The sequence below is a fragment of the Lissotriton helveticus genome, chromosome 7 (genome assembly GCF_964261635.1).
Source record: "Lissotriton helveticus chromosome 7, aLisHel1.1, whole genome shotgun sequence".
NCBI lineage: Eukaryota > Metazoa > Chordata > Amphibia > Caudata > Salamandridae > Lissotriton > Lissotriton helveticus.
Genome location: NC_136068.1, coordinates 672,203,047 through 672,223,300, shown reverse-complemented (window position 1 = coordinate 672,223,300; position 20,254 = coordinate 672,203,047). Strand labels below are relative to the sequence as shown.

The following is a 20,254-nucleotide window of genomic DNA, read 5'->3' as shown; positions in this document are numbered from 1 at the left end:
CCGGTCACTCACCCAGGGCCGGTGCGGGGGGGGCGCCGCGATCGCTCCGCTCCAGCGGCAGATCGGGCAGGGTCGCCGCTCGGCACTGCAGAGCCGGCTCCTGGACCAGCAGGAGGGGCGCCGATAGCACAGGCGCGGATGTGCGCCGGAGGAAGCAGGCAGCAAGCAGCGGGCACAGTGAGCCGGAGCGACTCAGGGGGCCGCCATCTTGGCGCAGTAGCAGGCACCGGGTTCCCGCAGAGGGAACCAAAGGGCAGGCGCCAGCTCGTCGCAGCCCCCGCTCCCAGCTCTGCGGTCCGCAGTCGGCAATCCGACCACCGTGGGGAGGCAAGGAGATCGTCCAAGGGCTCTCGTGGAGGAGCCGCCACTACCCGCAAGTCACGCGGGGGTCGCCATTTTGTCCGAGCGCCGATCCCCCAGGCCAACGGGAGCCCTGCGAGCCTCCGGGACAGCCTGACGGGCCCAGGGACGAAGCGGAGGAGAGCATCGGGGATGGCGGACACAGGCGGCTCAGTGTGGGCGAAGGGAGAGCACTGCAGCAGGTAGGATGAAGGCGGATGACGGACGGGGGGTCCAGCGCACTCTTAAAGTGCGACCGCCATCTTGACGCCTTGGCCACGCCCCCATGAATTAATAGTTTTAAAAGAAAAATTAAAATATGTGGCTGAAAATGTTTCCTCAGGTTGTTGCCACCCTATTATAACATGTGGTTTAGCTTCCAGATCTGCGTATCCATTGCAGAACCACTATGGAAATGTATCATTTACATGCAACCTTCAAATTACTATAAGTCTTGCACCTCAGTGTACAGTGTTGTCACCTCACTTGCAACATTACACTAATTTGAGGAGTGAATTATAGTAAAGTGGAGCAGCGTGTTGGACAGTGGAGTGCATGTCTTGCAGTAGAGTTGAGTGTTGTACAGTGGACTGGAGAAACATGGAGTGGAGTATGGTGTAGTGGTATGTTGTCAAGTAGAGTGTGGTAGAGTGGCAGATAGTGGAAAAAAGTGTTGTAAAGTATAGTGGAATAGAATGCAGTTCAGTGAAGTAGAGTGTCATGCAGTTGAGTGTTATCGCGTGGACTGTCGTACAGTAGAGTGGTGGAGAGACTTGCACAGTGTAGTTTTGTATAGTCAAGTGTCACAATTTGTGAGAGCAAAGTGTAGGCAGAGAACCAAGTTATAGTTAATGTAGTCTGCGACTGAGGTGACAATACTGTGTATGGAGATGAGCGACTTATAGTCATTTGCACTTGGTACACAATTTATAAATTTAAGTTATAACTATAACTTTAGAATTTCTATTGTTTGTGTAGTTTAAGTTGGGATTGTATAGAAAGAATAAGTAATGTTTTCCTAACTACAGCCTATCCTTAATGTTGGAAAGTGGGTTATTAGTAGTGGTAAATATGCATCTCCCCTTTGTAGCTTTGCTGCAAGCAGGCAGGCTCAAATTCAAAGACAGGTAGGTAAAGAATTTAAAAACACCAATTTAGTAAATAATTAAGACACATCACACAATAAAATTCCAGCATCAATGTATGAACGCGATGAACCCTGCACAGCTACCCTAGCAGTAGGTCTCAGTCAAAGTTTTTACCTTCTGACTTTGCACTTTTCTGGAACTTTTCTTCCTGGGGTCCCTCGAAGCTCTCAGCCAGTCCGTATTCTGTGAGGGTTCGCAGTCTTGCCATGTGACGAGCTCCCGGTCAAACTTATAGAAGTTTGACCTCTGGGGCTTTCCAATGGGACGAACCAGAGTTCCAGGCCGGCTCACAGTTGAAGGTGGGCAGTTGTGCCTCGCGGTTGTTCCTGGTCACCATTTTTATGTTTGGACTTAGAAACATCTACAGATCTTTTTCTCACGGGTCCCTCAATGCTCTTTACCAGGCCGGATTTGGTGAATGTTTGCCGGCTTGGGTTTGCACCAACTCCCAGTCAAAGACTGGAAGTTGGACCTCCAAAGCTTTTCAGCAGGACAAACCCGGACGGCAATTCAGCTTGTGGTTGAGGATCGCCAGCTTGACTGGCCAGGTTGAGTCAGTCCACTTATGGAGATTTTTTTCAAAGTTGCTCCAAAGTTCTTCAAATGTCTGGAATTTCCTCCTGAAGTTACTTAGAATGTCCCAAAGTATCCAAAACTTACTCCAAGGACCTGGAAGCCTCAAGATGGTACATGAAAGTTTTGGACTTCAATTCCCACAATCCCTTGGACAAAACCCTGCCAAATCCACTGGTAGTACTCAAGGCTGGGGAGTCTTGGAGGTGATGGTCCAGGTGAGCTGTTAACCTGTAGCTTGCAGAGATTCATCTTTTAGTCCTTTAGAAGCAGGTTTGATCCACAGAGCTGAAGTTCCAGATTGTGCAGTAGGTGCAGTCAGTCAGAGTGGGGGCCTGGTTGGTACAAATCAAACTTCCAGCATGAATCCTTCTTCTGTAGTTTCAAGCAGCAGATCTGAGAGGCACTGCCCCTCTCAGATACTTATTTAGTGTTCTCTGCGGTCACACAGAAGGGGAACACTCGGCCAATGAGGTGCAGGGCAACACCCCAGAGCATGACCATTTCCTCTAAAGTGTGGCACAATGGTCTCCCAGAAAGCACTATTTCTCCAAAATTCAATATGGCTGAAGTCCCAGCAGAGAGGCCAAAACTGTCTAAACAACCTCCAGGACAGACAATTTGTTGTGAAGTCTAGTTTTGTGGAGTATTCAAGAGTGGAATAGAGTGAAGTGGAGAAGAGTGGAGTGGTGTGGAGCTGATGAATGAATGAATGAAATTATATTTATATAGCGTGTTTCTACCCTAAGGCCTCGTAGCGCTTGTGGGCTGCTTAGGACGACAAATCAAAATTAAGGCACATTACGGAATAGGTGAGTTTTGAGGAGCTTGCGGAAAGCCAGTATGTTTCGTTCGCTGCGCAGAGAGGGGGACAGGGAGTTCCATAGGTTTGAGGCGTTCAAGGAGAAAAAGCGACCCCCCCACTTGGCACGACAGACTTTCCTGGTGGTGGCAAGGAAGGCTGAGCTGGACGTTTCTTGAGGGTTGATAGGGCGTGATCAGGGAGTGTGAAATGGCTGGACCAGTTTTCCACATGGCTCTGTGAGCCAGGCACATGGATTTAAACTGGATTCTGGCCCGGATAGGGAGCCAGTGCAGCGTCCTTAGGGCGGGTTTGGCCGATTGTCTCCGGGGGATTTGGAGCAGAAGGCGGGCTGCTCTGTTCTGGATCACCTGGAGTCTTTGTAGGGTTGCCTGTGGGGCGCCCAAGTACAGTGCGTTCCCGTAGTCGAGGCGTGAAAGAATTAAGGCCTGTACCATGATCCTTCTGGCCTTGAAGGGAAGAAGGGGAGAACTTTCCTAAGCATCCTCAGCAGGCCAAAGCAGGCAGCCGCTAGCTTAGTGGCCTGATGGCCAAAGCACAGAGAGATGTCATGCCAAATGCTGAGGCTCTTAATCTGCTGTTTTGGAGCGGGCATTGGGTTGAGGCAGGTAGGCTATAGATGTGCAGACAGGGGGGATGGCAGTTTACCCAAGAACATGAGCTCGGTCTTGTCGCCATTTAGTTTGAGGTGGGAGAGTTTCATCCACTCGGCAACAGCCTCTAGTCAGCTGCCGAGGGAGCAAGATGAGCCCTCTGGGTGGTTCAGTGATACCACCAACTGGGTATCGTCAGCGTATGTTATGATTTGTATGCTGAATGGGAGAACTACCTCAGCTAAGGGTGCCATATAAGTATTAAAAAGTGTGGGGCTCAGGGAGGAGCCCTGAGGGGCCCCACAACTGAGCGGCCAGCAGTCAGAGGAGGCATTACCTTCGAAGACCTGAAAGATCCGGTCTTTGAGGAATGATTGTAGCCAGGAGAGAGCTGAGTGGGTCACTCCTAGACTTTTTAGCCGGCTCAGCAGGATCTTGTGATCTACAGTGTCGAAGGCGGCACTGAGGTCTAACAGGATGATAGCTGCTGAGCCGCCCTGGTCCATGAGTCTTCGAGCCTCTTCGGTTACGGCCAAAAGGGCTATCTCCGTCCCTAGTCGGGGGCGAAAGCCTGTTTGTGATACATGAAGCAGATTGTTAAGCTCTAGGTACTGTACTAGGACGGAGTTTATGTGTCTCTCGGTTAGCTTACTTAACCAGGGGAGGAGGGATATAGGTCGGTAGTTGGCCAGGTTAGAGGGATCCAGGCTGGGTTTTTCAGGAGGGCCTTTACCTGGGTGCACTTCCAGGCATGGGGGACCGTGCCTGCTAAAATGGAGGCATTTATAATAGCCAAATTGACTAGGCATATGATATTGGCGACTAGGGAAAGATATCGGGAAGGGGCGGGGTCTAGTGGAGAACCCGAGGGCACTCTAGGCATGATTGCCTTTAGGGAATCTTCATCTAATGGGGGAACTCTGCAAGGGAGCTACGGGAATTCAGAAGAGGACTCCTTGTGTCAGACTTGAAAGTGTCGTTCTTGGACAGAGGGAAGGAGTGGGCAATTAGTTCGATTTTTTGGTGAAAAAATTCTGCAAGATTGTTGCATCAGGCGGGTGCATCTTCTGGAATGTTTTTTTGGGGGTATGGTGACCAGGGTTTTAGCGATGCGAAAGATCTCCTTAGGGGAGTTTGCGGCTGCGCTGATCCTCTCCTCGTAAAAGGAGGATTGTGCAGTTTTTATTTCTGACTTATATTTCCTTATTGCCTCTCTGTAGATTGATTTCCCTTCTTCTGTTGGATTCTGTCTCCAGCTCCTTTCTAACTTCCTACAGGTTTGTTTGAGCTCTCTCAGTTTTGTGGAGAACCAGGGTGCTATTTTACGGTTAGATCTTTTTTGGATAGATCTTTTGGGGGCTAGCGTGTCTAATGAGTTTTGGATCCAGAGGTTGAAGTTATTGTTCGCCCTCTCTGGGTCTGAGTTAGGGAGTGGTAAGGAATTCTCTAGGAGATTGGACCAATGGCTAGCGGAGAGGTTTGACCATTTCCTATCTTGTGTCTTAGTTGTGCTCTTGGGGGGGATGCTGGCTGGGATTTTCTAGTTAAAAGGGATTAGTGCGTGGTCGGTCCAAGGGAGGGGGATAGGTGTATCAATCTGGAGATTCCGTGAGTTACTGAGCACGGGGTCCAGAAGATGACCTTTTATGTGTGTTGGTGCAAAGCCTTTCTGGGTGATTTGTAGGGCTGAGAGAGTTCATTGGCCATGTTATCAGCGGGGTCATCGAGGTGAATGTTGAGATCCCCTAGAATCGTGTAATTGGATGGGGAGAGAGCTAAGTTGGCGACCATAGTCGAGAGTGCACTAAGAAATAGACCAGGGGGTCCTGGGGGGGGGGGGCGGTAAAGCAATAGGCCAGAGAATGTAATGGTGGGCGAGAATTTTAAGGAGAAGTTCATATTTTCGCAGTCAGGCAGCTCCTCTATAGAGGACCGGCACTGAAAATGATCCTTAAAGATTATCGCTAACCATCCCCCTCTGCCGGTTTTGCGATCCGCTCTTTGGATCAGGTAACCGGGTGGAAGGGTTTGAGTGACAGCTGTGTCTGCTTCAACCTGAAGCCAGGTCTCGGTAAGGAATATTGCATCAGGGTTAAGGTCTTCTATTAACAGAAAGAGTTCAGTTGAGTGTTTGGGCAGGGAACGACAGTTCAGTAGATAGAATTTTAGGGGAGGGCAAGGGGAGGGAGCTGATACATTTTCTGGTTGGAACTTGAAGTTACAGTGGGAGCAGCCGGGGAGGCTGATTGCGGTGTCTATTGAATGCCTTTATTTTAGGTTCATGGGCCCTGCCAAGCTCCGCAGTGTCTGGGCACTGTAGGTAAGGACACCTCTCAACGAACTGCCAGGGTTTGTGGCCCCTGGTCCCGGTCGGGCGCGGACGGGCGCAGACGGGCTTGCCCTTGGCACGCCTTCGGCACGCGCGCGTCCGCTGCGCGACTTGAAAGGCATCTGTTTTGAAGTGTGTGGGCTGCCAGCTGCGAGTATCTGATTGGCAGTTGGGCCCGGAAGTTGTGATTCACTTCCGGAGCCCGAAATCTCGTCCCGCGTCCCTCCACTCAAACCAAATGATTGGCAGTGGACCGGGGACCAGGGACAGGTAGGAACAGTGCAAAATACAAATGGTGCAACACACTATGTTAAAAGATCGGTTTTGGTATTTAAAAGAGGATAGTTATTAAAAAAAGTAAGAGCGAGCCCTTCTCCGGCACTCCTCTAATGAGTAAAAGAAATACCTTCCTCAAGCGAGTCCGCTGCACGACTTGAAAGGCATCTGTTTTGAAGTGTGTGGGCTGCCAGCTGCGAGTATCTGATTGGCAGTTGGGCCCGGAAGTTGTGATTCACTTCCGGAGCCCGAAATCTCGTCCTGCGTCCCTCCACTCAAACCAAATGATTGGCGGTGGACCGGGGACCAGGGACAGGTAGGAACAGTGCAAAATACAAATGGTGCAACACAGTATGTTAAAAGATCGGTTTTGGTATTTAAAAGAGGATAGTTATTAAAAAAAGTAAGAGCGAGCCCTTCTCCGGTGCTCCTCTAATGAGTAAAAGAAATAACTTCCTCCAGCGCGTGATAGTGTAGTAAAGTGCCATAAGGTATAGTGGCATGGTGTATTATATTGTGGAGTCAAGTATTGTAGAGTGGAGCTTTCAGTGAATATTATTTTTTAATTAAAATCTTTGAACTTGCAGTGTCAAGTGTTATTAAGTGGAGTCTCGTTAAGTGGAGAGTTGTAAATGACAGTGGAGGAGAGTGTTGCAAAGTCTAGTGTCAGAGTGGAGTATTGTAGAGTGGAATAGAGTGGAGTGGATTAGAGTGGAGTGGAATAGTATACGGTATAGTGAAGTGCTGCATAGTGTAGTGACATCGTTTGTCATATAGTGGAGTCAAGGATCATCATTTGGAGCTGCGTGTTGTACAGTGGAGTGGCTTACAGTAGAGTCGGGTGTCATCGACTGTAAAAGAGGGTACAGTGGTGTACAGTGGAGCGGCATAGAGTGGAGTAGGGAGAGTAGAGTGGAGTATCATCAATCGGAGTGTTTTAAAGTACTGTAGAGGAGAGTGTCATAGAGTGGACTACTGTGTCCTATAGTGGAGTAGCATGTCATAGAGAGGTGTGGAGTGGTGTGCCATCACTTGTCATACAGTAGTACAGTGGGGTAGAGTGGATGGGCATACACTGGAGTAAATTGACAGAGTGTAGTACAGAGTTGTTGAGTGGAGTTGCATACAGTGAAGTAGAGTGTTGGACACTGGAGTGACATACAGTGAAGTATGGTACAGTGGTGTAGAGTGTTATAAAGTGTAGTAGAGTGCAGTACACTGGAGTGGAGCAGCATAGAATGGAGAAAAGTGTCTGTGTGGAGTGGCGTGTCATAGAGTATAGTGGCGCAAAGTGGAGGTGCGTACTAAATAGTCAAGTAAAGTGTCATAAATTGGAGTACTGTGTTGTACACTACAGTACAGTGGTGTGTCATATGGTATTGGAAAGTGTTGTAGACTATAGTAGAGTAGAGTGGCATACAGTCTAGTAAAGGTTTGTAGAGTGGAGTGGTGTGCATTACCGTGTTGTAGTACAGATTGTTATACAGTGTTACAGAGTAGAATGGCATAGGGTGGCATACAGTGGAGTAGCATACAGTGGAGTAGAGTGGATAAGACTGGAGTACTATGTCCTAGAGTGGACTTGAGCAAAGTAGGGTGCAGTGGTACATAAAGAGTTGCATACATTGTCCTTTAGTGGACTAGAGTATCATAGAGCGGCATAGACTGGAGTGGAGTATTGTACAGTGGCATACAGTATAGTACTGTGTTGTACAATAGAGTGTAGGGATATAGACTGGAGTAAAGTGTCTGAGAATGGCATACATTGTAGTAGAGTGTTGTAGAGTGGAATAGCATAGAGTACAGTAGTGTGCTGTACAGTGGATCTGCATAGAGTGGATTGTAGTATAGAGTGAGGTATGGTCTTGTGCAGTTCAGTAGAGTGAAGTGGCATTACGTAATGTGGAGGAGTGTAGTGCTGCTGTGTAGAGTTGAGTGAACCATTATAAATTGGAGTGGATTCTCATACAGTAGAGTGCAGTGCAGTGACTTAGAATATTTAAAATAGTTGTATAGTGGAATTGAGTGTTGTACATTGGAGTGTATGGGCATGGAGTGGAGTATAGAGTAGGACAGAGAAGTGTACATGGATAGAGTGTAGTAGAGTGTTGTAGAGTGCCATAAAGTCAAGTAGAGTAGACTGTTATATAGAGTAGAGAAGAATGCCGTACAGTGGAGCGGCTTAGAGTGGAGTGGCATACACTGTAGTGGCATAGAGTTGAGTTCCGTACAGGGGAGTAGCACACAGTGGAATAGCATGCAGTGGAATACCTTACAGCAGAATAGCATACAATGGATTGTAGAAGAGTTGAGTGGCATACAGTGGACTAGCAAAGAGTGGAGGGGTGAACCATGGGGTGGCGTAGAGTGGAGTAGGAAATAGTGGATGCACGTAGAATGGAATGGCGTATATTGAAGTGGCATAGCATAGAATTGAGTAAACTGTTATAAATTGGAGTGGCATCTCGAACTGTAGAGGTGAGTGCTGTGTCATACAGTGTTGGAAACTGTAGTAGAGTGGAGTAGCCTGTTGTATAATAGGGTGTGCAGGCATACACTTGAGTGCAAATTTGGACAGGTGAGTGTACGGGGATAGCGCGGAGTAGAGTCTAGTAGCGAGGCATAGAGTTTTGTACATTGGAGGGGCAGAAGGTGGAGTGGTCTAGATTGTAGTGGGTTATACTGGAGTGGGTGTGAGTGTAATAGCATACATTACAGGGGCGTACAGTGGAGTGATGTCCAATGGAATAGCATAGAATAGAGTGGCATAGAGTGTAGTGGCATACAGTGGGGTAGCACATGTGAGTAATAATGGCCCCATGAAAACTAATATAGTTCTTGGGACAGGGTAAAAGACACAGTGAAAATTATCATTCCCAAGCAACTTAAAAGACACAACAATGCAATTGTAACTTTAAACTGAAAAATTTGTTTAAAAAAGGTAAAACATTAAACAATCTTTAATCAAAAGTATAAAAATCATGCTAACAAGCAAAGCATTTCAATGACATTAAAATGTCATTTTGTTAAAACATAAAAACATATAAGTGGAAAAGGGTAAATCTTCGACGCGCGTTTCAACACGATAGAGTGTCTTCATCAGGAGTTGCCAGAACACCTAGAATTTAATTAAAACATAATTTAAACGCAATTAACATAAAAACTCATTCTCATTATTTTGTTACAATTTAGACCTCCATTTTGTACAATACATATACAGAGGCTATGTCACTGTCTGTCATAATATACAAAAAGCGAGAAGGAAGTGAATATAGTAATACATATTCATTTTGTTGATACATATACAATATTCTGTATCAAAGATTAATGCACAGTTGTTACATTTCTAGTTTATACCTGTGGTACCATTATCTAGGAGTGATATCGTAAAGAAAGGTATTAGATGTGATTAGAAAAGACAAAAAGATCCCAATCTGTGAATCCTGCTCTATCTGACCTATATGTATTTTTTGGCCATCACCCGTGTTATAGATTGCAAAAGAAAACAGATATCTCTTACTGCAGCTTACTTGTGGTTTATTTAATCAAAATAGAAATATGTGTTATTCTTCACAGTCTGGGATCTAGGAACTTGAAGCGAGGTCCCAGTTTAAGAAATTTAAATAAGTCCTCATAATGAAAAAAACACAATAACTACCTTCCTTGATGTATTTAATGATCAATAGCAAGTATCGTTTAAAAAATAAAATAAACATATTTTTTATAGAGGGATGGTATGGATGACCTACTTTTTAGGGAGGATCACTTTATAAAGCCAAATGGATATCAAAAAACGTGATATAGTTTGTTGACACCATATATTCAGATGAAGTTCTAAAAGAAGTTAAAACAGGAAATTACTAAGATAATAACCCAAATTTTTGGTGTAAAGCAGTATTATCATTATATTACTGGCAATCTAAGTCCGGGTGATTTTCTTTAATGAGTATTAATTTATTTTACAGAGGAATATTTCTGTCAAAGATCAAATACTCCTACAACGATGTTTAATAAACATATATCGTTTATCTTAGTAAGATGATTGTAGAGTTTACCTTCAAAAATTCGAATTGAAGCGATAAGAGGCCCACTTAATATCCTGTATGGAACGTTAATCACGGTAAAATTCTAACCGGAAAACAAATAAAACGGGTAGCCTCACTATTATTGAAAAAACGTTATATAGATACTTAAGAATAGCATAATGAAGAAGAGTATCCGATGATAGTATATACCTTATGTTATTTCAAACGTTCTTGAAATACAGAAAGAGGTCCAAGCAATCGATAGAGGTTTTCCGGTAGGACAAATAATCTTCAACGATAAAAAGGCGCAAGGCCAAAGCAGTAATTAATAGCGTGTAACAGATGACAAACATAATGCGCAAATGTGTGGAGAGTACAGGGCGGCATACCTTATTTAAAATAGTCCTCTCACGAAATTGGAGACAAAAGGGGTCTGCACTGGAGTGGATATCGCGCGGTCGACTAGGAACAATTTTTAGCTGCCATATAAATAGGCGCATCGTGATGACGTTTCAGGTCATGTGACGAGTGTGACCAGCAGTGGTAAATTTAAAGGGATTATTCCAAACTTGTCCGACTCATGTACATCACGAAACAAAGAGCGAACTAAAAGAATAACATGGCTCGCTGTGTAGATATTGCAATCAAGGAACTACTGCCATCTATGTAGAAAATAAATAAATAAACTCTAATAAAAAGGCATAATAATAACATCCAAGTAGGATATTGGTGGGCTACATGTAGGTTTTTGGTTACTAATTACAAAGAGGGAGGCGCAGAATGCACCAACGAGAATTTTATATACTGTAATATTACATATTTAAGGATAGAATGGACAATTTAGTCTAGAAAATGATAGTAAAAAATTCAGTTTATAAAGAGAATACCTATTCTACTGACAATGTCAAACAAATATCTCTAAATATATATGCAGAACGATAGCACCCTGAACTATAAGGGCAATCTTTTATTTGGGGATAAATATTTAAATAATAGCATTCTCCCAAGGTAAATCATTATTAAGGCCAGACTTAAAAGTATCCACTGAAAATATCCAAAGCACCTCTCTTTTTTTACGGATACGCAATCCTCCTTTCTCTTCTGGTGTATGGATTTTTTCCAGTATTCGCCAACGGATATTGTCAGGCTGATGATTAAATACCATAAAGTGTTTCACTAATGGTGCCATAGTCTTACCAGTTTTTATGGCTAACCGATGTTCCGTCAATCTGGTCTGGATCGGCCTCAATGTTTCGCCTATGTAACCTAAGTTACAAGGACATAGGAGAATGTAAATTACATTATGGGTTTTGCCATTGGAGTTATTGAATGTCATATTCGCACCTTCAAGTATTTTGTCGCAAGATTTACACGAAGAGCACCTTATGGTTCCTTTTATGGGCTTACTACCATCAATGGTTTTCTGTATAAAGGGGGCTTCTGTCATTTTTGAGGTAAACCGAGAATGTACTATTAGATTTTTAATGTTTTTATTCCGGTGATGAGCAAACAGTGGTTTTGCAATCTTTTTCTGATTTGTGTCCCTGTTTAAAAGATGCCAATTAGAATTTATAATCTGTTTAACTTAGCTGTTTAATGTAGAGTGTTTTGTAATATAAACTAATTTACATTCTGCTTTGTTATTATAAGCATTAAAAATGTGGTCTCCATCATAATAGCGGGCTCTCTTATATGATTCCCTTACCAGCTGGTGAGGGTAGCTAATTGCTAAAAATTTCTTTTTAATTTCCACTGCTTCTGTATCAAAATCAGAGAGCTTAGTGCAATTGCGCCTAACTCTCAGAAATTGGGAGAAAGGGATACTTTGCCTTTGACAGAGCGGATAGTTGCTTTCGAAATGTAGCAAGGTGTTTCTCGCTGTGGGCTTTACGAATAAATCCACTTCTAAAGTTCCCTCATTATGTTTTATGACGATATCTAAAAATTTAACACGTTCAGTGCTCATATTAGCTGTGAAGTTTAAATTGTCATCTGCAAGTTTTAGCCATGCTAAAAATTCAAGGAGAGTCCGTTTCCCATCGGTCCAGACAAAGAAAATATTGTCTATATATCTTGACCAATGGGAAACAGACTCAAAGAATGGTGCTACTTCTTTTTGGATGTATTTACATTCAAACAAAGCCATTTAGATGTTGGCTATCGATACAGTGGGGTAGCATACACTGGAATAGCGACAATGGAGTGTCGTACAGTACAGTGGCATACATTGGAATAGTGGAGAGTGGAGTGGTGTAGAGTGGAATGGTGTAAAGTGGAATATTGTATAATGGAGTAGCGTACAGTGGACTGCCATACAGTCCAGTGGCGTACACTAAACTGGCATGGAGTTGCGTACAGTGCAATACCATAGAGTGGACAGGCGTAGAGTAGAATTGTGTATAGTGTAATAGAGTGGAGTGGAGTATTGTACAGTGGAGTGGTGTAGAGTATAATAGAATATTGTTAAGTAGCATACATCGGAGTGGTGTACAATGGAGTTTTGTAGGTTGCAGTTGTGTACAGTGGAGAGGGGTAGAGTGCAATTGCATACAGTGGAGTAGTGTACAGTGGAGTGGCGTCCAATGGAATAGTATGACATGAAGTGATGAACAGTCAGTGGGATAGAGTGGAATACCAGTAGAGTGGCAAAGAGTGGAGTTGCTTACTGTGTAATAGGGTAGAGTGGAGTGGAGCGGGATACATTGGAATAGTGCTGAATGAAGTACAGTAGAGTGATAGAATGGAATAGCATAGAGTGAAATAGCATAGAGTGAAATGGCATACAGTGGAGGGGCTTACAGTGTAGGGGCATAGAGTAGAGGGGCATTGACTGGAGTGACAGAGTGTTGGGTACAGTGGAATAGCATACAGTAGAGTGTCGTGGAGTGGAGCAGCTTCCAATGGACTAATGTAGAATGGAGCATAGTATTGTGGATTGGCATACAGGGAAAACAGCATACACCGCAGCAGTGTCAGAGTGGAGTGGCATACAGTGGAACAGTGTAGAGTGGAGTGGCATACAGGGGAGTGGTGTATAGTGCAGTGACGTCTGATGGAATAGTGTAGAATAGAATGGAGTGGCATACAGTAGGGTAGCATGTAGCGGGGTGGCATGCAGTGGAATTGAGTACAGTGGAGTGTTATAAAGCAACGTGGCATACAGTGGAATAGTGTAGAGGAGTTGTGCAGAGTGGAATAGAGTGCAATAGTGTATAGTGGAGTAGTGTACAGTGGAGTGTCATACAGTGGAGTGGGGTAGAGTGTCATAACATACAGTGGAGTGGCATAGAGTGGAATGGCATCCGATGGAATAGCTTTGAATGGAGTGGCAGAGTGGAGTGACATACACTGGCGGGGCGTACAGTGGGGTAGCGTACAGTGAGGTGGAATAGAGTACAGTGGAGTGTTATAGAGTGGAGTGGCATACGGTGGAATAGCGTATAGTGGAGTAGTATAGAGAGGAGTGGTGTGCAGTGGATTGTCGCAAACCGGAGAGGCATAGAATGGAGTTGCCTACACTTAAATAGCATAGAGTGGACAGGAGTACTGTGGAGTGGCATACTGTGTAATAGCATAGAGTGGAGTGGAGTAAAGTGGACTGGCATAGAGTGGAATATTGTATAGTTGAGTGGCATTGAGTGGAGGGATGTAGAGTGAAGTGGTGTACAGTAAAGTGGCGTATACTGGTCTACAGTAGAGTGAAGTGGTGTATAGTCTAGTGTCGTACAGTAGAGTGGCAGACTGATGCATGTGAAATTGAGCAGCAATGTAGATCATGGTGTGTGTAGTAATGCAAAACAGTGAAATGCGCTAACTTGGGTTTCTCCAGATTTGCCAAGCAACACATGACCATGCAAGGTGGCCTTGTATTGCTATGCAAATCTGACTTAAGTATTGCATTGCCCATGCAAAACCATGCATGAGTCAAGTGTACCACAATACAATAACACAGCTAGGTCTTAGTCATATTTTGGGCCATGGTATACGGTGGTAACTTCAAGGTATACCATGGTAGATGGCAATGATAAGCCAGTATATAATTGGGGGGTGACTGTTACTAGAAAATTGAAAGGCAGCCATATTGTTTTTGCTACACCTTGGCTGTGTTCTGTGTTAGGGCCTTAGATATCATCAAGTAGTAGGTTTTATTGTTTTATGTATAATACTTTACGGAGTACATTGCTACTACCTAAAAAGTCCCATATTTTTGGGGAAATGTTAATTTTTTTATTTTTATAAGTTCCTCAGTAATTATGCAGTATTTATTAGGTATTTCTGCAGTACTCCATACACTTTTTTTCAACAAATTAAGTATGTTAAAAATTGTAAATACACTGTACTACACTATATTTGGGAACTATAGTGTAGTACAGTGTTTTTTCAATCATTTAAGATAATTTATATATTATTTTTTAAGTGCTGTGGTACTTGCTATTTAGGACCACGATACTCAGTAAAACATTTTTTTAAATAAATAGAAACTTACAATCATTTTTCCCCATCTAATATCACTTTACTAAAGTGGCAATAGATTGCGAAAAAATGTAATCCTAATACCTATTTTGAAGGCCTTAAGCCAGAACACAGGCATGGGGGCCTTAATGACATGGTTGCCTTAAACTTTAGTAAAGGTTGTCATTGTCCAATCAGCTAATGACTTGTCTTCGCTGTGCACCACATTAGTTTTGTGGAATTTAGAACTATTTCATGAAAGTACCATGGTCACAGATATCACTACACTTAAATCCATTTTACCTGTAATTCCAAATCACATCCTCTGTACACCACAATCTATAATCCCGCCAAATTTCATGAAAATCTGACTGCCCATTTTTGTGCTAATCAAGATACAATATGTCTATGGAAAATGCATTAGTGGAAATACGTGTTTGGGCCCCCCTTTTTTCTTTGTACCAGTTAGCAAATCATCACAAATCTTTGCATCCACTGCCACTCTACAAAAAGCTACAGGTTTGCAAAGTCCATGGGCATTTGTCAAATGGGCGCAAAGGGATTCGTATGCAAACATGCATGGAATTGCTATACCTGGCCATCCTAACTATAACACCATATATAAAAAATAGGTTAAAAATGTCATTATAGTTAGAAATTAAAATAACATAAAAAATAATGTTTACAAATCAATAACCACTGAAATTCACCAGTTGTTCTTTACTGATCTAAATATAACTTGTGCCCCTGTCATGCACTACTTATCACCTCACATATTACATCTCTCCTGACATGTTAAATGTAATCTCCAATGAGGCCCTGTGCCCAAGCCCCTGCAGGCGGCCATTATTCAATGTGCATGACCTGTGGCTGTGCTCAGCATGGGGATGGTAGTAGGACCTCACCATAAAATGTCTTTTATATTTATTTCTAATTTATGTGTGCTTCTTAGACTTGTAATAACTTTAAAAAAACTTTTTTTTACTTTAAAATGATGTCTCTGCCTCATTTTCTTTACGCTCTACAAAACACTTTAGAAGTAGTACCCGCTAGCTATTTTCGAGAGGTAGAAGGGTTACAACGCAGTCTGTTGGGGGAAGGTAGACACCGGATCCCATTAGCCAAATTGACGCTTCCGTGGTATGATGGCGGGATTGCGCTCCGTGATATGCGGCGCTACTATTGGGCCTCTCAATTGGCAGCAATTAACCTTGGCACTTATGGGCCCCCTTCTGACCCTGGATATGCGATGGATAGATGGCTTCTTCCTGGAGGCAATTATAACAGAGCATTGTATACTAGGACGGCCTGAAACGTATTAACGGGGCCGACTATGCATGCGGTGCAGATCTGGCGTGACGCTACTAGCTCTTTGGGATGGAAAGGTCGTTTGACTCAGGCCAGCCCACTGTTTGATTCTGACATGTTAGGCAAGCTCTGGAATACGAAGGGTTTTGACAGGTGGGACTTGATTGGGCTCTCGACTATCGGCGATGTCTGGGCTAAGGGGAGGCTCAAAACGTTCCTGGAATTGCAAGCTGAATTCAAATTGGGTAGTACTGAGTACTTTTGATATGCGCAGGTCAGACATACGTTGACGGCGGCCATGCCGGAGGTGGCGGACCTGCCCGAGGCGTCACCTCTTGAAGATAGAATTTTAGATGGACATCTGCCCGAAAAAACTATTTCCATTATTTATAAAAAATGTATCAATCATAGGGCGGATCTCCTGGTTTCATTAAGGGACAAATGGTCGCAAGATGGTGTTGAATTAGATGATGAGGACTGGCAAGTGGCTGTGTCATCACCGAAAGTGGTCGCGATCCCGGCACGACTTCGAGTTGTTCAGTTGAAAATATTGCATAGGCTTTATGTCACAGGACCCCGCCTGGTTCGGATGGGGCTGTCGGACACGGATTTGTGCAGACGAGGGTGTGGTCTTGTGGGTACGTTCCTCCATATTATTTGGGAGTGTTGTTCTGTAGCCGAATATTGGAGGGGAGTTCACGATGTCATGCAAGAGGTGTTGGGGATGACTGTCTTACCGGAGGCAAGGAGGTGCCTCCTTAATATTTGGGAGCCCACTGATCTTAATGTGGCGCAGATCACCTGGGTAACTCTAGGTAATATGATAGCAAAAAGGAATATAGCACAGCGTTGGGGGTCAGAGAGGACACCGACCATCGAAGAATGGAAAGAGAACATGGATTGGTGTATGTTCCGCGAAAAAACTGTTTATGTGGTGCAGGGCCGCCCACGTAAGTGGGCATCTGTGTGGGGGCTGTGGAATCGATACAGGGGAGACATATGTGTACCACCTATTGCTTCTCCCATTGATGTTCCTACCTCTCCTTGATTGTTTTTATTGGTGTATTAGGTTTCCCGCTTTCTCTCCCCCTTCCCCCCTTTCTTTCTTTTTTCTCCTGATGAGATGATATGCAATATGGGAGAGTGTCTCCCCACTGTTATGCCTTTGTTTTGTTTTTGATGCCTTGTTTCAATAAAAAGAAATATAAAAAAATAACTTTTTTCTATATTATTGCACAGCTGTTAAAATTTTAACATAATTAACTTTGTATTTTCAGATCCTATTTTGGATGTTCCAGCTGGGCTTCATAGCTGTGTATTTGTCCGAGCCACTGCTGAGCGGATTTGTGACAGGATCTTCCCTGACAATCCTCACGTCCCAGGTGAAATATCTCTTTGGACTGAAAATTCCAAGCCATGACGGAGCAGGGGCCCTTGTACTCACTTGGATTGACATGTTCACATACATTAAGAAGACAAATCTCTGTGACCTCATTACCAGCATTGTTGCATTGGCTGTCATCATACCGGTCAAGGAGATCAACGATCGATTCAAAAGCAAAATGAAGGTCCCATTCCCTGTGGAGTTTTTGATCCTTGTTGTGGCCACACTGGTTTCCCACTACCTTAACTTCAAGGGAAAATACAATTCTTCTATCTGTGGGAAGATCCCCACAGGCTTCCTGCCACCCAAGGCAGCAGATGTTAGCCTCATTCCCAGCTTAGCTTCAGATGCTTTTCCCATAGCTGTCATCAGTTTTGCAATGTCGGTCTCGTTGGCTGAGATGTTTGGCAAAAAGCATGGATACCCTACCAGGGCAAATCAGGAGATGTTAGCTATAGGCATGTGCAACTTCATACCATCTTTCTTCCACTCTTTTGCATGCTCTGCAGCATTGGCTAAAACACTTCTTAGAGAATCAACTGGAGCCAAGACTCAAATCACTGGTTTGGTCACTGCCCTGGTTCTTTTGCTAACACTTTTGGCCATTGCCCCACTCTTCTACTCCTTGCAGAATTGCATCTTAGGTGTCATCACAATTGCAAATCTCAGGGGGGCTCTGAGAAAGTTTGCAGACACACCAAACATGTGGCGTCTCAGCAAAATTGACACTATCATCTGGTGGGTCAGCATGCTTGCCTCTTCTCTTATTTCTACTGAAATTGGTCTGCTGGTGGCGGTTTGCTTCTCCATACTCTGCATCATCTTCCGCACCCAGAGGCCCAGAGCTACCCTCTTGGCTAAAGTAAGTGACACTGAGATCTATGAGGACCAGTTCACATACAAAGAGCTCAGCGACATTCCAAATATCAAAATTTTTCGCTTTGATGCTTCCCTGTATTATGCCAACAAGGCCTATTTCAAGAATATGCTCTATGAGAAGACAAAGGTGAACCCTTTAGACATTGCGGTATTGCAACGAAAGGCCAGAAAAGCTCAGGAGGCAGTTGCCAAATCCACTGATTGTGGTTTCTTCTCCAAGTATATTGCCACTACATCATCCAGCAGACACCAGAATTCAGCTGAGTTCCCCATGCCAAAGATTGGCATGCATTCCCTGATCATTGACTGCGGAGCCATGCAGTTCATAGACACAGTTGGCCTCTTCATGCTAAAGGAGATCTACAGTGACTATAACAACATTGATGTGCGTGTATTCCTTGCCAATTGCAATCCCTCGGTGAGACGTTCTCTTCAAGAGGGTGGCTACTTCATCCAGTGTGGTTCTGGAAAAGACCCAGAGCAGCTGGCTTTTCACAGTGTTCACGAAGCTGTGCAGTTTGCAGAGAGAAAGTATGCTGAGAAGCAGAGGGAGATTCAGTTAATCAACGCTGCCTTCTCCTTCAACCCCAGCCAGACTATCACCGAAGACATATTCGACCAAACTAAATTCTAGCAAGTAGTGCTAGAGATGAGCTGCAAGGTGTGGGGGTTCATCCAAAGCATACAGTTTGCTCATGCTACACTGTCCATCATCTCTTTTCCAAAAAGCTGGGTGACTGAAGGAAAGGCATATCCATTTATCACAGTTTTTGGAAGAAGAAAGTGGAAAATCATATTCCTCATGTCCTGGCGTTACTATTTTGCTGAAATGTAAGATATCAATTTAAGGAAACCTTCTCCCTTAATCCACGGTCTTTAGCTTTAATCATTTTATTAGGATCAAAACACTGAATAATCATATAGCCTTATAGCCCGCCGTAGAGGGCTATACCGGCTATTAAAGGCCCTCTCCAGCGTTAAAGGCCAGAGCCGAAGGCGAGGGCCTTTAACAAGGGAGAGGGCCTTTAATAGCGGTATAGCCCATCTATGAAGGGCTATAAGGCTATTAGAACATTCTGTCACTAGAGGACAGAATGTTCTAACAAAAAAAACAAAGCCTTTTGGAAGCATGAGGGGATTGGAATCCCCTTAGGCTCCCAGAAGCCTTTGTTCATAGACAGAGCTGTGAACAAAGAAACATTGGAATGTTTGGAGTTCCAGGCTTATACCAGCCATTATAAGCCCAGAGCACTCCATTGTTTTCAATGGAGCTCCCAAAATTCCAATGTTCTAACATACAGTAATTCCTACCATGCATCTGCATCAAAAATATGAGTGAAATTTTTCGTACATAATAGCCCCTCGTAAAATACACCAAAAAGAAACTCCATATAGGGGAAGTAATAAAGGGAAGAGAGGACATTTGGAATAATGTAGACGACAAGCAACAACCAGGATAAATACACCCTCGGGACAGTTGGGGGTAGTACCTTGGGTCTTCTCAAGGAATCTTCCTCAGAAACCCCTCTCCATCCAAGTCCAATGGTTCAAGCAGAGCAATCTAGAAGTGCGGTCCACTCTCTTGGACTGAGCAAACAACTCTGTTCTAATAATTCACACCATTTTTAGCTTCCTCATGATAGGATCGCCCTGTGTCTGCATCTTTAAAGGCATATGTTATACCCTCCTTCATTACATGGAGTCTGAGTGGACAGCAACCAGAAGAAGAAATACTAAGAGTCAGCAACCCCTTTGGAACTAACTGAAGTTCTCGTCTCTTGTCTGTGTCATTGCGCAGTGATTGGGAAAAAGACAGAATTCACTTGAAATTGCTACTTTGGGAGGGTCATCTTTTTCAGACTTGAACTCCATATGTCAGGACTCCTAAGAATCTAATCCTTCAATGTGCTCTGAGTACCAGAAGGCTACCACCAGCACCATCAGGAAGTGACAGATGTCCAGAGAACCCCCCTTCACCTCTGCCACAGAGATCTGAGGGTCAAACACTGGATATTCCAATACCCTAATATGTTCAGAGCATTTCAGTTTCTCTTGTGTCTCCAAATGAGTGTCCAAGCTCCACTATGCACCAGAGAATTGACATGAGACTTCTCACAGCTCCGTA

General features: G+C 44.0%; 1 protein-coding gene across 1 annotated transcript in view; it reads left to right on the top strand.

Annotated features, from left to right (window-relative positions):
- The window catches only part of LOC144766961 (sulfate transporter-like), a 69,331-nt gene extending 50,271 nt beyond the window's left edge, over window positions 1–19,060 (top strand). The window contains exon 3 of the mRNA XM_078650643.1: window positions 17,144–19,060. Within this exon, the coding sequence (XP_078506769.1) occupies window positions 17,144–18,763 (1,620 nt within the window). The 3' untranslated portion in view covers window positions 18,764–19,060. The remainder of the gene's footprint in view (window positions 1–17,143) is intronic.
- The last annotated feature ends 1,194 nt before the right edge of the window (window positions 19,061–20,254 follow it).